The sequence below is a fragment of the Microcaecilia unicolor genome, chromosome 1, assembly GCF_901765095.1.
Source record: "Microcaecilia unicolor chromosome 1, aMicUni1.1, whole genome shotgun sequence".
Classification (NCBI taxonomy): domain Eukaryota; kingdom Metazoa; phylum Chordata; class Amphibia; order Gymnophiona; family Siphonopidae; genus Microcaecilia; species Microcaecilia unicolor.
The window spans coordinates 640972318-640986779 of NC_044031.1; the positions used below are offsets into that span (position 1 = coordinate 640972318).

Sequence of the window (14462 nt, forward strand, 5' to 3'; positions counted from 1 at the left end):
AAAAAGAATTTTATTTTCATCGTAACATAGTAGATGACTGCTGATAAAGACCTGTACGACACATTCAGTCTGCCTAACAAGATAAACTTGTGGTATAAGGAATAATGTGATGCAACATATATATTCTTGATCTTGATTTGTCCTTGCCATTTTCAGGGTGCAGACCATAGAAGTCTACCCAGCACTGGTCTTGCTCTCCAGCTACTGATGCTGAATCTGTCCAACCATGATCAGGGTACAGACCGTAGAAGTCTGCCCAGCACTGGTTTTGCTTCCCAAACCTTCTAATCACCACTAAACATGTTTGGTTCCATGCCTTCCATTAAGGATTCCTTTTATCCCACGCATTTTTGAATTCCATTATCATTTTCATCTCATCACCTCCAACAGGAGGGTGTTACAGGTACCTACCACCCTCTCCATGAAAAAGTACTCCTTAACATTATTCCTGAGTCCCTTGTAACCTCTATTCATGTCCTCTCGTTCTATCACTTTTCCATCTCTGAAAAAGGTTTGTTGATTAATACCTTTATAGTTGAATATCTGTATCATAACACCCCTATCTCTTCTTTCCTCCAGGCTATATAAGTACATATGTATTGACATACTGGGAAAGACCAAAGGTCCATCAAGGCCAGCATCCTGTTTCCAACAGTGACCAATCCAGGTCACAAATACCTGGCAAGATCCCAAAAAAGTACAAAACATTCTATACTGCTTATCCCAGAAATAGTGGATTTTCCCCAAGTCCATTTAATAATGGTCTAAAGACGTTTTCTTTAGGAAGCAGTCCAAACCTTCCTTAAACTCCGCTAAGCTAACCGCCTTTACCACATTCTCTGGCAACAAATTCCAGAGTTTAATTATACGTTGAGTGAAGAAAGATTTTCTCCAATTCGTTTTAAAATTTACTACATAGACCTCTATCATATCTATAAAATAATGAGTGGAGTTGAACGGGAAGATTTCTTTCAATTTCTCTGCATCATCACTCATACACAGGCAATCTTAGACTGTTCACCCCAACATTGTACACCTATTCATACCCATTTCAACAAATCAGGATGACTTTTATTCTCTGTAATAATTGTGGTGCTTTAGTTTCAAGGCCAATTATCTGGAGACTTAAGTCTTGACCTATCTGTCTTCAGCTATCTAGTTTAAAACAGGAGCTCAGTAAAGTAAAGCAGGAATTGAATGCACTTAAAGAAAATTCTAAGACTGTACAGAATCATACCATCTTCTCACCACTGCCTCAAAGAATAAAACTACCTAAGAATAGATGGTTCACGGTAGGCTCAGGCAGACTTCGTCATGTGACAAAAAAGCATCCGCCCTCACAAGTGTTGCCCCTACAGAATTCTTTTGCTCCATTACAACATGGTGATGATCCTGACAATAGAACTGAGGCAGAAGAGAAAGCAATGAAGTTGGAACAAACGGATATGAAGGTACCCAAAGAGAAAAAACAACCCCAAATCACAAATATTGAAGCACATACCAGGAAATGAACATGGAAAGCGATGGCCACAAATGCTCGCAGTCTAAGCAATAAAGTTCATGACCTTCAAGCCCTGATGTTGGAGGCAGACTTAGACATTGTTGCAATCACGGAGACGTGGCTCAATGGTTCCCATGAATGGGATGCAAACATACCAGGCTATAATCTATTTAAGAAGGATAGAGAGGGTCGTAAAGGTGGAGGAGTAGCTCTATATGTGAGAAATGATATCACGGCGACCGAAATGGCAGGGACCTGGGGAAAGGAAGAAGCGATATGGATCACCTTAAAAAGAGAGGATATAACCTCTGTCCACGTGGGTGTTGTCTACAGACCTCCGACACAATTGGAGGAATTAGATAAAGACCTGATCGCAGATATTCAAAAGTTGGGAAACAAGAGAAAGGTGCTGTTGCTGGGAGATTTCAATCTGCCGGATGTAGATTGGAAGGTTCCGTCTGCGGAATCGGAAAGATGTAGAGGGATCGTGGATGCTTTCCAAACTGTTTTGCTCAGACAAATGGTGACGGAACCCACAAGGGAGGGAGCGACGCTGGATCTGGTGCTCACAAATGGGGATAGCGTGTCAAATATCCGAGTGGGTGCCCACCTGGGCAGCAGTGACCATCAAACAGTTTGGTTTGATATAACAGCTAAAGTGGAGAGCAGCCACTCAAAGCTCAAAATCCTGGATTTCAAGCGTGCTGACTTTAGTAAAATGGGGGAATACCTGAGGAAGGAGATGATGGGCTGGGAGGAAGTACAAGAAGTGGAAGGACAGTGGTCCAGGCTGAAAGAAGCTATAAATAGGGCCACAAACCTTTATGTAAGGAAAGTAAATAAAAGCAAGAGAAAAAGGAAACCGATATGGTTCTCCAAGCAAGTGGTTGAGAAAATAAAGGCTAAAGAGTTGGCGTTCCAGAAATACAGAAAAACTCAAGAAAGGAACACAGGGAGGAATACCGGATGAAACTGAAAGAAGCCAAGAGAGAGATACGTCTGGCGAAAGCGCAAGCGGAAGAACAAATGGCTAGAAATGTAAGGAGGGGTGACAAAAATTTCTTCAGGTATATTAGTGAAAGGAGAATGACTAAAAAAGGAATTGTGAGACTAAAAGATACTGCAAACCGCTATGTGGATAATGATGAAGAAAAAGCAAATTTGCTAAATAGATACTTTTGTTCTGTTTTCACAGAAGAAAATCCTGGAGAAGGACCGCGATGGACTGGAAAAAGTACAAATGAGAATGAAGTGGATAGAGCACCGTTCACGGAAGAGAGTGTGTATCAACAACTTGAAAAGCTAAAGGTGGACAAAGCCATGGGAACGGACGGGATCCACCCCAGGATATTGAGGGAGCTCAGAGAGGTTTTGGCGGGTCCTCTTAAAGATTTGTTTAATATATCCTTGCAGACGGGAGAGGTTCCGAGGGATTGGAGAACGGCGGATGTGGTCCCTCTTCACAAAAGTGGTGATAGGGAAGAAGCTGGAAACTACAGGCCGGTAAGCCTCACTTCGGTTATTGGAAAAGTAATGGAAGCGATGCTGAAGGAAAGGATAGTGAATTTCCTAGAAGCCAATAAGTTGCAAGATCCAAGACAACATGGTTTTACCAAAGGGAAATCGTGCCAAACGAATCTCATTGACTTCTTTGATTGGGTGACAGGAGAATTGAATCAGGGACGAGCTATGGACATAATCTACTTAGATTTCAGCAAAGCTTTTGACACAGTTCCCCACAGGAGGCTCTTGAATAAACTAGATGGGCTGAAGATAGGACCCGAAGTGGTGAACTGGATTAGGAACTGGTTGACGGACAGACGCCAGAGGGTGGTGGTGAATGGAATTCGCTCGGAGGAGGGAAAGGTGAGTAGTGGTGTGCCTCAGGGATCGGTGCTGGGGCCGATTCTGTTAAATATATTTGTGATTGACATTGCCGAAGAGTTAGAAGGTAAAGTTTGCCTATTTGCGGATGATACTAAGCAGGGCCGTGCCTAGGGTCTCTGGTGCCCCCCTGCATACTACCCTGTTTCCCCGAAAATAAGACAGTGTCTTATATTAATTTTTGCTCCCAAAGATGTGCTAGGTCTTATTTTCATGGGATGTCTTATTTTCGGGGAAACACAGTAACATGATTGGATTATTGCAGTTCTTTACTCAATATCAGCTGCAGAGGCTACAAGCTGTTCAAAATACCATACTACAGTAAAATTGCAGCTTCTTAGAGAAAATGGCCACTGCAACTTTTAGCAGTAGCTTCCTAGAATTTCAGCAGCCTTTTTAATTTCACAGCAGCAGGACAAGAAGTCCACATTAAGTAAATTAAGGGGAAGCCTTGATACAGCTTGGTGAAACATGAGTCGGCACAACAATCCCCCTACAACGAAAAAGAAGGAGACTGAGCAATACAGTGCACCGTAAGATAAGTACAGCATTCTAAGTAAGCTTAGTCCTTAGGGTTCCTAATACCCCCTTCTCCCCCTTCCCCCCATGTACCTTCTGTTGGGACACTCGCCCAGTTTTAAAGATGTCAGGAGGCTGCCGAACATCTGTGGGGAAGGGCAGCGGCGGCTTGACTTCAGCTTTTTCCCTTCAATGTCTTGCCCTCACGGAAACAGGAAATACCTCATCAGAGGACGGCGGGACACTGACGGGAGAGACTGGACTCGAGCTGCCGCAGCGACTTAAAATAGCAGCTGAGCTTTAAACGCAGGGCGGCGTGTCCGGAACGGAATGGAAGGTAATATGTTGGGGAGTTGAGGGCGGGCTCAGCCGGGGGGCAGGAGGCGGAAGATACAATTTGGAGCTAGGTCTTACTTTCAGGGGAGGCCTTATATTTAGCAATTCAGCAAAACCTCTACTAGGTCTTATTTTCAGGGGATGTCTTATTTTCGGGGAAACAGGGTATCAGTTGGTGCCCCCCCCCCCCCCCCCCCCCCCCCGTGTGGCACAAGATGCAAAGGAAATAGGAGCTGGAAGATGGAGTGCATCTTTGTGGAATTGCTCAACAAATAGATCACAAATAATTTTTTATGATTTTTAACTGTGAAAATGATCGCTCACCACTTGCCACACTGACAGGAATTGTCAGCAATATTCTTAGAAACAAATTGCTATACATTGCAAAATAAGATAGCAGATGTAAATTCTCAAAGTGGACATATTCCAAACGCTAAAATGAAAATAAAATGATTCTTTTCTACCTTTGTTGTCTGGAGACTTTCTTTTTCCGATCATGCTGGCCCAGTATCTGATTCTGCTGCTATCTGTCCTCTTAACTCCGTTTCCAGGGCTTCCTTTCCATTTATTTCTTTACTTTCCTCCTTTCTTCTTCATTTCTTGCTCTATATCCATTTCCAGCAATTTCTCCTCTCTCCCTGGGTCCTGCCCTCCCATCCATGTCCATCCTTGTCCCTCTTTGCCCTTCCCTCCTCCATCCATAGCCAGCAATTTTCCTCTCTCCCCTCCCCTCCATTTCCAGCAATTTCTCCTCTCCCTGGGCCCTGTCCTACCATCCATGTCCATCCATGTCCCTCTCTGCCCTTCCATCCTCCATCCATAGCCAGCAATATTCCCCTCTCCCTCCCCTCCATTTCCAGCAATTTGTCCTCTCCCTGGGCCCTGCCCTCCCATCCATTTCCCATCCTTGTCCATCTCTGCCCTTCCCTCCTCCATCCATAGCCAGCAATTCTTCTCTCTCCCCTCCCCTCCATTTCCAGCAATTTCTCCTCTCCCTGGTCCCTGCCCTCCCATCCATGTCCATCCTTGTCCCTCTCTGCCCTTCCCTCCTCCATCCACAGCCAGCAATCCTCCTCTCTCCCCTCCCCTCCATTTCTAGCAATTTGTCCTCTCCCTGGGCCCTGCCCTCCCATCCATGTCCATCCTTGTCCCTCTCTGCCCTTCCCTCCTCCATCCTGTCAGGTTCTCAGGTTCAGAGCCCGCGGGGCCGGGCTCTGGAGCAAACGTGAGCCCTTGGGCTGCTGACGAGGAGCGACAGCAGCAGGCAAAACCCACCAACCAACGCTGGGCAAGCACACCGGCAGGGACTGCAGGCACTGCCCAGCGAACCGGAACACATGGACTGGAATCCCCCGGACTGGAGGACACAGGACGAACACACACCGGACCGGAACACACTGGACTGGAGCACACCAGACTGGAACACACACCAGACCGGAACACACTGGACTGGAGCACACTGGACTGGTCCACACAGCTTCACCTGCACTTAGCTACTAAGCCCCCAGAAGTTGAGCTCCTGGGTTCGAGTAGCCGGCAGGACTTACTGGATACCGGATGACACAGGGACCAGGACTGGAAACAGAAGTGCTCCTAAACCTAAACTGATCTACGTGCTCCCAAGCCCTAAACCAGCAGGAGTGTTCCTAACAGTAAACTGACAAAAGGACTTCCTAAGCCCTATACTAAACAGGAGCTCCTAAGCCCTGCTCAAGAAAGGGACTTCCTAAGCCCTAAACTAACAGAGCAGGGAACTAAACACAAAGCTAACACAGGTGCTACTAAGCACCAAGCTACAAGCAGAGCTCTACACTAATAAGCTAAACACAAAACTAACAAGCTACCTAAGCACTGCTCTAGCAAGCTAGATACAACTAACAAGGTGCTTCCCAAGCACTACTCTGGCAAGCAACCAGAAGAGCTCCTAGCACTAAAAGGGAAGACAGGGGAGCCACAAGGAAAAAGCAGTGAAGCTAACACATAAGCCAAAAGTGATTCTAAATCACCAAACACCAACAGCAAAGACTGCAATGCTCCCAATAGCACAAACACCAGAAGTACTTCTAACAGCAAACTCTGCAGTGTTCCTAATAACACCAAACCCTGAAGTACTTCTATCAGCACCAGAGCTTCCAAAGCCCTACACACAGCAATGCTTCCAAAACCAAGAGGGAAAAGCAGGAAAGCTAAACACACAAACACCAGTGCACACTGCACTAACACTAACCTGGACCTTAGCAAAATCAAGCAGGGAAACTAGACTCAAAGTCAGAAGTGCACACTGCACCACCCTACCTAAAGCAAACACAACCGTTGCAAAGGCCCTGAAGGAAACAACACCACTTCCTTATCAAGGCCCTCCCTGATGATGTCACACTCCCTAGACCTAGGCAAAAGCACACTGACCCAGAGAGGCCCAACCCACACCAATGCAAAACCGTGAAACACTTGAAGCCAGTACACCCAAAGCGAGTTAGAGCAACTCAGACTACCCACACAGGTGCCGTATAGTGAAACAATTAGAGCCCTGCTGCTGGAAGCTGCAAGCACAGAGAGACAGAGCCAGCTCAGAAAGGACAGAGAAAGAAACAGAAGCCAGCTAAGAAGCTGACTCCCAGGAAAGAGGTAAGTTTGAGAGGGGTTCAGACCCCAATCATAACACATCCATAGCCAGCAATCCTCCTCTCTCCCCTCCCCTCCATTTCCAGCAATTTGTCCTCTCCCTGGGCCCTGCCCTCCCATCCATGCCTCTCTGCCCTTCCCTTACCTCAGCTCCACACCCTGGGGCCTTTAAATCTTTTACCTCCGGTCACAGCAGCGTCAGTGAAAGCGCTGCTGATGTCTCCCTTCCCTTCACGCTCGTTGGTTCCCTCAGTGTCCCGCCTTCTTCTGACATCAGAAGAAGGCGGGACACTGAGGGAACCAACGAGCCTCGGAGGTAAAAGGTTTAAAGGCCTCGGCGTCGCAGAGCTCAGGTAAGCGGCGAGGGTAAGCACCGCAGTGGTGTCCTCCAGAGGTCAGCGCCCCCCTGTGGTGCTTACCCCGCTTACCGTATCGGCACGGCCCTGATACTAAGATCTGTAACAGAGTGGACACCCGGGAGGGAGTGGAAAACATGAAGAAGGATCTGAGGAAGCTAGAAGAATGGTCTAAGGTTTGGCAATTAAAATTCAATGCGAAGAAATGCAAAGTGATGCACTTAGGGAATAGAAATCCACGGGAGACATATGTGTTAGGCGGGGAGAGTCTGATAGGTACGGACAGGGAGAGGGATCTTGGGGTATAGTATCTGAGAATTTGAAGGCAACAAAACAGTGTGACAAGGCAGTGGCCGTAGCTAGAAGGTTGTTAGGCTGTATAGAGAGAGGTGTGACCAGCAGAAGAAAGGGGGTGTTGATGCCCCTGTATTAGTTGTTGGTGAGGCCCCACCTGGAGTATTGTGTTCAATTCATGAGGCCGTATCTCGCTAAGGATGTAAAAAGAACTGAAGCGGTTCAAAGAAAAGCTACGAGAATGGTATGGGATTTGCGTTACAAGACGTATGAGGAGAGACTTGCTGAACTAAACATGTATACTCTGGAGGAAAGGAGAAACAGGGGTGATATGATGCAGACGTTCAAATATTTGAAAGGTATTAATCCGCAAACGAACCTTTTCCAGAGATACGAAGGCGGTAGAACGAGAGGACATGAAATGAGATTGAAGGGGGGCAGACTCAAGAAAAATGTCAGGAAGTATTTTTTCACGGAGAGAGTAGTGGATGCTTGGAATGCCCTCCCGCGGGAGGTGGTGGAAATGAAAACGGTAATGGAATTCAAACATGCGTGGGATAAGCATAAAGGAATCCTGTGCAGAAGGAATAGATCCTCAGGAGCTTAGTCGAGATCAGGTGGCAGAGCCGGTGGTGGGAGGCGAGGCTGGTGGTTGGGAGGCGGGGATAGTGCTGGGCAGACTTATACGGTCTGTGCCAGAGCCGGTGGTGGGAGACGGGGCTGGTGGTTGGGAGGCGGGGATAGTGCTGGGCAGACTTATACAAATCAAAGTAGGGTATACACAAAAAGTAGCACATATGAGTTATCTTGTTGGGCAGACTGGATGGACCGTGTAGGTCTTTTTCTGCCGTCATCTACTATGTTACTATGTTATCACCCTTGAAAAGCATTTCCGATACAAGCAGATATCTTACATCTTCTTCTGTAAAGACAGAAGCAAAGAATTTATTCAGTTTCTCTGCTCTGGCCTTGTCCTCCCTGAGTGCCCCTTTTGCTCCTGCATGATCTAATGGTCCTACAGATTCCCTTGCAGGCTTTCTGCTTCTGATATACCTGAAAAAGGTGTTACTGTGAGTTTTAGACTCTGGGGCAAGTTTGTCTTCATATTCTCTTTTAGTCTTCTTTATTAATGCTTTGCATCTGACTTAACAGTGCTTATGTTGCTTCTTATTTTCTTCATTTGGATCCTTTTTCCATTCTTTGAAGGATAATCTCTTGGCTGTAACAGGGGCGTAGCAATCAGATGATCTGCAAGGCTTCGTTCTGAGTCTGACGTCCTGCACGTACAACGTGCAGGACGTCAGAAACAGAAGGACTAGGAAGCCTGTTGCGAGGAGGACCTCGGCTGGCGGGGGGTTGGGGTCCCCCGTCAGCAAAGGTAGGTGGGTTGGTGGCGGGAGGGGGGGGTCGAGCGGGTCATCGGCAGAGGGATCCAGGGCCCAATCTACGGGGGCCCAGCCCCCAGGCCCCATGTAGCTATGCCACTGGGCTGTAATGACCTCTTTTACTTCACCTTTTAACTATGCTGGCTTTCCAACTTTGCAAATAAGTGAAATGCATCTGGACGGACTTCCAAGATGGTATTTTCGAACAAAGTCCACGCCTGATTTAATGTCCTAACCTTAGCAGCCAATCTTTTTAGTTTCTTTATAACCATTCCTCATTATAGTCGCCCTTTCAAAAATTAAATGCAGCTACAGTAGATTTCTTTTGTAGGTTCATCCCAGATAGTTGTTCAGACTTGATCATCTTATGATCACTGTTTCCCAGGGGACCCAACACCATCACCTCTCGCACTATGCTCTGCATGCCACCAAGGACCAGATCCAAAATGGCTCCCCCTCTTGTTGGTTCCTGGACCAGTTGATCCAAGAAGCACTCGTTTATTACATCTAGAAATTTTATCTCCCTGGCACTCACTGACACTCACTGATGTAACATTTATCCAATCAATACTGGGGTAATTGAAATCACCCATTATTATAGCACTGCCCAATTTGCCAGTTTTCCTAATCTCTGTAAACATTTCTTCTTCTGTCTGTTTGTTTTGTCCTGGCAGAAGATAGTACAGCCCTACAAGGATACTCCTTCCCTTCACATATGGAATTTCTATCCCTAATGATTTCCAGCTTCTGTTTCATACGGAATGTTTATTTTATTTGACCCAATTTCCTCTTTAACATATAGCACAATCTCCCCTCCATTTTGATCCTCTCTATCATTGCAATACAATTTATACCCTGTTAACACAACCATTGATTGTCCTCTTTCCCCCAAGTCTCTGAGATGCCTATTATATCTACCTCATCATTTCATGCTAAACATATTCCGGTTTCCTGTGTCTCATGTGTCCCCACAGCTCTGGCTGCACTAAGAAAGAGCAGGAGAATCTAGGAGAAATAGTCTGCACTGACTGTGAAAGAAATACATAAAAATAATGCAAAGGTGATTACACTTTCATGAGGTCTGGTGATCACGGTTTTGAACTGTGGCCAGGAATCCACCACCACTTCCAGGTTAAAGGGATTTCCACGGTTAATGTGGTAGAGACTGCCATAAACCTGCAGGAAATGGAAACAAGCAAACATTAGCCTCACTGCCTGATATCCAAAGGTATGTCTCTTAATGTTTGTATGTTGTATATCTACAGGAACACATTCCCCTTGACATTCAAAAGCATTTTTAACCGACCAGGATCATCAACTGGCCGGTTAAATGTCCCACAACCGGCTATCTAAGTATTTCCTGCCATGACCTGCTGCAAATTCATAGTTAGTAGCTAGTTGGCCAGCGCTGAATATTGGTTTGGCTGCTTAAGCTTGAACTGTCCAAAAGTAAACTGGATATTCAATGCCAGTCACCGGAAACGGCCCAGCATTGAATATCCATGATTACTGCTGACTGTGGGAGTTAGCCAGGTTAATTCCCACAGTCTGACTATCAGGCCCAGTAACATTTGAAGCCATGTTTTCTTCTTGGTAACTTTTGTTCTGCCTTTGTATACAATGGTACTTGCTGGTTCTTTTATTATTTTCAGTTCTTTTGGTACATGTGTGTTGTTTGCTACTGGCTTAGATATAGAGCTGTGTGATACCCCTTTCTAGTTCTTCAGTAAGCCCAAACTTCCCACAACATGCAATACTTTTGTGGCAATGAAGATGGCATCCTGCTATAAAGATTAGAGTGTGAATCATAGAAAGTATTTTTTTTCATACAACATCTAATTAAGCTGTTGGAATTTGTTGCTGGAGGATGTGGTCGAGGTGAACAATATAGCAAGATTCAAAAGAGGATTGGACAATTTCCTAGAGAAAAGTCCATCAAAGATGATTAGCCAGGTAGACTTGGAAAAGCCATTGTTCATGTGTGGAAATTGAAAGTAAAAGTAGTACTGAGCAGAAACCACTTTTATTTTGATGGGGTTTTCTATTTATAGATGCATGGCATTGCTATGGGCACAGTCTCCACACCTAGCATTGCTAACCTTTAAGTAGGAATTTTTGAACATCTTTATTCATTTGATTGGTTTCAATATATAGTGATCTGGCTTCATTTAATAGATGTCATTTTCATTATTTGGGATAGTTCAGTGCAAGATATGATATGGTTCTGTTTGTCAACTGGCTTAACACCTTGGATACTTGTCTAAAGTATACCATGCATTAAGCTTTTGATGGCATTACTTTTTTTTTTTTGGATATTTTTGTATATAAATATGGTTTCCTTGTCACCTGCAGCAGATGAATCCAGAAACTGGTGGGTTAAGTCCGCCTACCAGCAGGTGGAGATAGAGATAAACAAACTGAAGGCAGTGATGCAAGACAGCCAGCTCCTTTCTCAGTTAGTATGTCTCTATCTCCAGCAGGTGGTGGATGGTTTTTCTCCAGCTCCTGGATCCAAGGCTGCTGAGGGTGCTCCTGGGCCGGTGGCCAGTTTGAGCTGGGGGTGGCGGACTGAAGGTGTCCCCTTTGGCAGCATACCCAGGTTCTGGGTCCCTGCTGCACCTCAAATTCCCTCTGAACAGGCTTTTGCTGTTCTTTTCCTTCCCTATTTGTTTCTGCCTCCTCACTATATATAAAAGAAGAGAGAACCATAGATATTTTACAATGCAGCACTGCAGAAAAAGTTGGACACTGAAAAACTAACCAGTATAATAGAGAGAGATCCTGGATTCATCTGCTGTGACTAAAGGAAAGAAAATGATCAGATAAGTCCTAATTTTTCCTTCTTTAGCATCAACAGCAGATGAATCCAGGAACTGGTGGGATGTACCAAAGCACTCCCTAAGCTGGGTGGGAAGACGTGGCTCCTCGGGAAAGAACCTGCACCCTGAACCACGCATTTTCCCATGCCGCTACATCCAACCGCTAATGTCGAACAAAGGAAAGATGTGAAGCCCAAGTAAAAAAACACCTGTTTCTGCCCAAGAGGAAGCCTGTGCTCGCATGGAATGTGCCTTGAATTGTTGCAGGAATTACCACTATTGTTAGCAGAATCTGTGGTACTTCAGGAGTCAAACACCACACACCAGAATGAGAGAGAAATCTTCTTTATTTGCCAGCAAACAAAGTAGGACATCAGCACTAGGTCTCTTCTTCTCTTTCTCAGCTCTCTGGATCTTATGGCTTCTGTCTCAGCTCCTTCTCTCCTTCTGTTGTCTCTCTTCTAACGTGAGCTGCTTCTGCTCCCAGTTATATAGGGTCTTACACCTCTCTAGCCCCCCCTTCTCACCAGATGGTAAAGAATAGATTGATTACCCTGCCTTGAACTAATTATTACTTACACATTACTTAAAAATATCAGTTACATAGGTTTGATATTTCCTAAACTGACCTATGACCTGGGGCCTCTCACACTAGACATTGTGGCACCTATCTCTTGCATTTTATTATGATTAAATTCCCAGCTAACTTCATAACTTAGGTTCATTGAGGGGCTAAGGGGCCAGTCCTACATTTATTATTACTTTCAGAAAACCAGTCCTTCACTTAGCTATAATTAATCAAGACTTTCCCTGACCTCTTTCACCTATTAGCTTCCTACACAGAACTCGCTAGGACTGTGGATAATTCAAACCAGATGATGACCTCTTAAAACTGCAGACAAAGCTCCACTTGAAAAGTCAGCCACTAATGTAACACTGAATTAAAAAGATATTCTACATAGAAATAGAACTTATTAATTACACAGAATAAAACATATTCTAAAATAAGCAGAAATCAGAATTCCTTATAAGACAAAATCTAACTCATCTAGAATATCTATATCTACTCTATCTTCTTCTAAACAGCATTCAATCTACTTTTAAAACTGCAATATGCCTGGCTCATAATGGTATCCAGATGTGGTAAATAATTACTTCTCTCTGACTTTTCTAACCTCTTAGTCTAGCAAAAGTTAGACATTTGAGCAATTAAAACCAGATGGCATTCTTCCATCACTTTACAGGACTGAAAAGTTAAAATTCCAAATTAATATGACTTCTTTTGCCCAAGCTGCCTCAAAATGTCTCCGGAGGACAACTACCCGAAACCAGATAAGCCAAAAAAATAGCCTCCTTAAGCCAGCGAGTGATAGTAGCTTTAGACGCTGGGAAACCATGCTGTGGCCCTGACAACAAAATGAAGAGATGATCAGAGCATCGGAAGTCGTTTGACATCTACTATAATAAAACTCACCCTCAACGTTCTGAGGACACTGATGTCAGTGAAGCCAAGCTCTGACTTCCTTCAAAAAGGTTTGAAGGTTCATGGTGGTGAAGCCACCAAAATCACTCCGGGCCCCACCCTCGAGGGCGGAGCAATGGCAAAACAACGAAGGGGTTGGCAGGGAGGGAGGCAGGGAGGCGGGGGGGGGGGGGGAATCGCTCTGGGCCCCGCCCTCGCGTCAAACGTCATGACGTTGGGGCGAAGCAATGCCAGAACAACGAAGGGGTTGGCCAGGGAGGGAGGGGGGTGTTGGCGATGAAAACCTTGCTAGTGCCCATTTCATTTGCTCTGAAACGGGCTTCTTTTACTAGTATGTAAATATTACATTAGAACTCTGCGAACATCCATAAGGCGTAACTGCCCGAAAGAGTCGGGGAAATCTTCTTTTTCGAAAGGAAGGCAGGAAAAGCGGCTGATTCAGGTGAAAAGCCGAACAATCTTAGGGAGAAAGGGACAGTCTGAACCGTAACCCCGGATTCCGAGAACTGTAAAAACGGATCGCGGCAGGAAAGAGCCTGAAGCTCTGAAACTCTCCGTGCCAAAGCCATGGTGACTAAAAAGACCGCCTTGAGCATAAGATCCTTCACCGAAACTGTCTTGAGCGGTTCAAAAGGAGCCCTCTGCATAGCCTTTAGAACCACCCCCAAGTACCAAGACAGGCATGGACCTCGTAACGGGGGACGAAGATGTAAGACTCCCCGCAAGAAACGGACGACATCTGGATGAGCAGTGAGGGAAGATCCTGCCACACGTCCCCGGAAACAAGCTAGTGCAGCCACCTGAACCCAGAGGGAATTGTATGCCAGTCCTTTCTGTAAACCCTCCTGCAAAAAATTCAGCATCTGCGGCGCACCATGACTCAAAAGTATGCCAAACACGAGCAACTGGACAATTTTTGACACCACAAAGCGTATGCACCACTGATATGGAGTTAAACTTTAGTATTCACATTTGTTTGGGAAAACAATGATGTTAACTGCATTAAAAATATATGAGCACTTTTAAGATAGGTGGCACAAGAAGGACCTGATGAAAGAAAACTTCATCTTGTCATCCTAAATAAGACCTAGCTTAAGTGAGGTCATTTCTTGGGTAAGGTTTACATCTGAGGGTTCAATCTATCTATTCTGGTTGGCTATTTTGTATTGGTCTATAATTATTTTAGGGGCTGATATTCAGACCACGGGAGGCAGACTGGCTAACTCCCATGGTCAGTGGTGAGACCAATATTCAATGCAAGGC

General features: G+C 45.2%; 1 protein-coding gene across 4 annotated transcripts in view; it reads right to left on the reverse strand.

Moving 5' to 3' along the window:
- LOC115482225 (glycine N-phenylacetyltransferase-like) overlaps positions 1–14462 on the reverse strand; it is a 159521-nt gene that overhangs the window by 39258 nt on the left and 105801 nt on the right. For all 4 annotated transcript variants that reach the window (XM_030221888.1, XM_030221870.1, XM_030221878.1 and 1 more), the window contains one exon: positions 9966–10073. In XM_030221888.1, coding sequence (XP_030077748.1) covers positions 9966–10073 — 108 coding nt within the window. The remainder of the gene's footprint in view (positions 1–9965; positions 10074–14462) is intronic.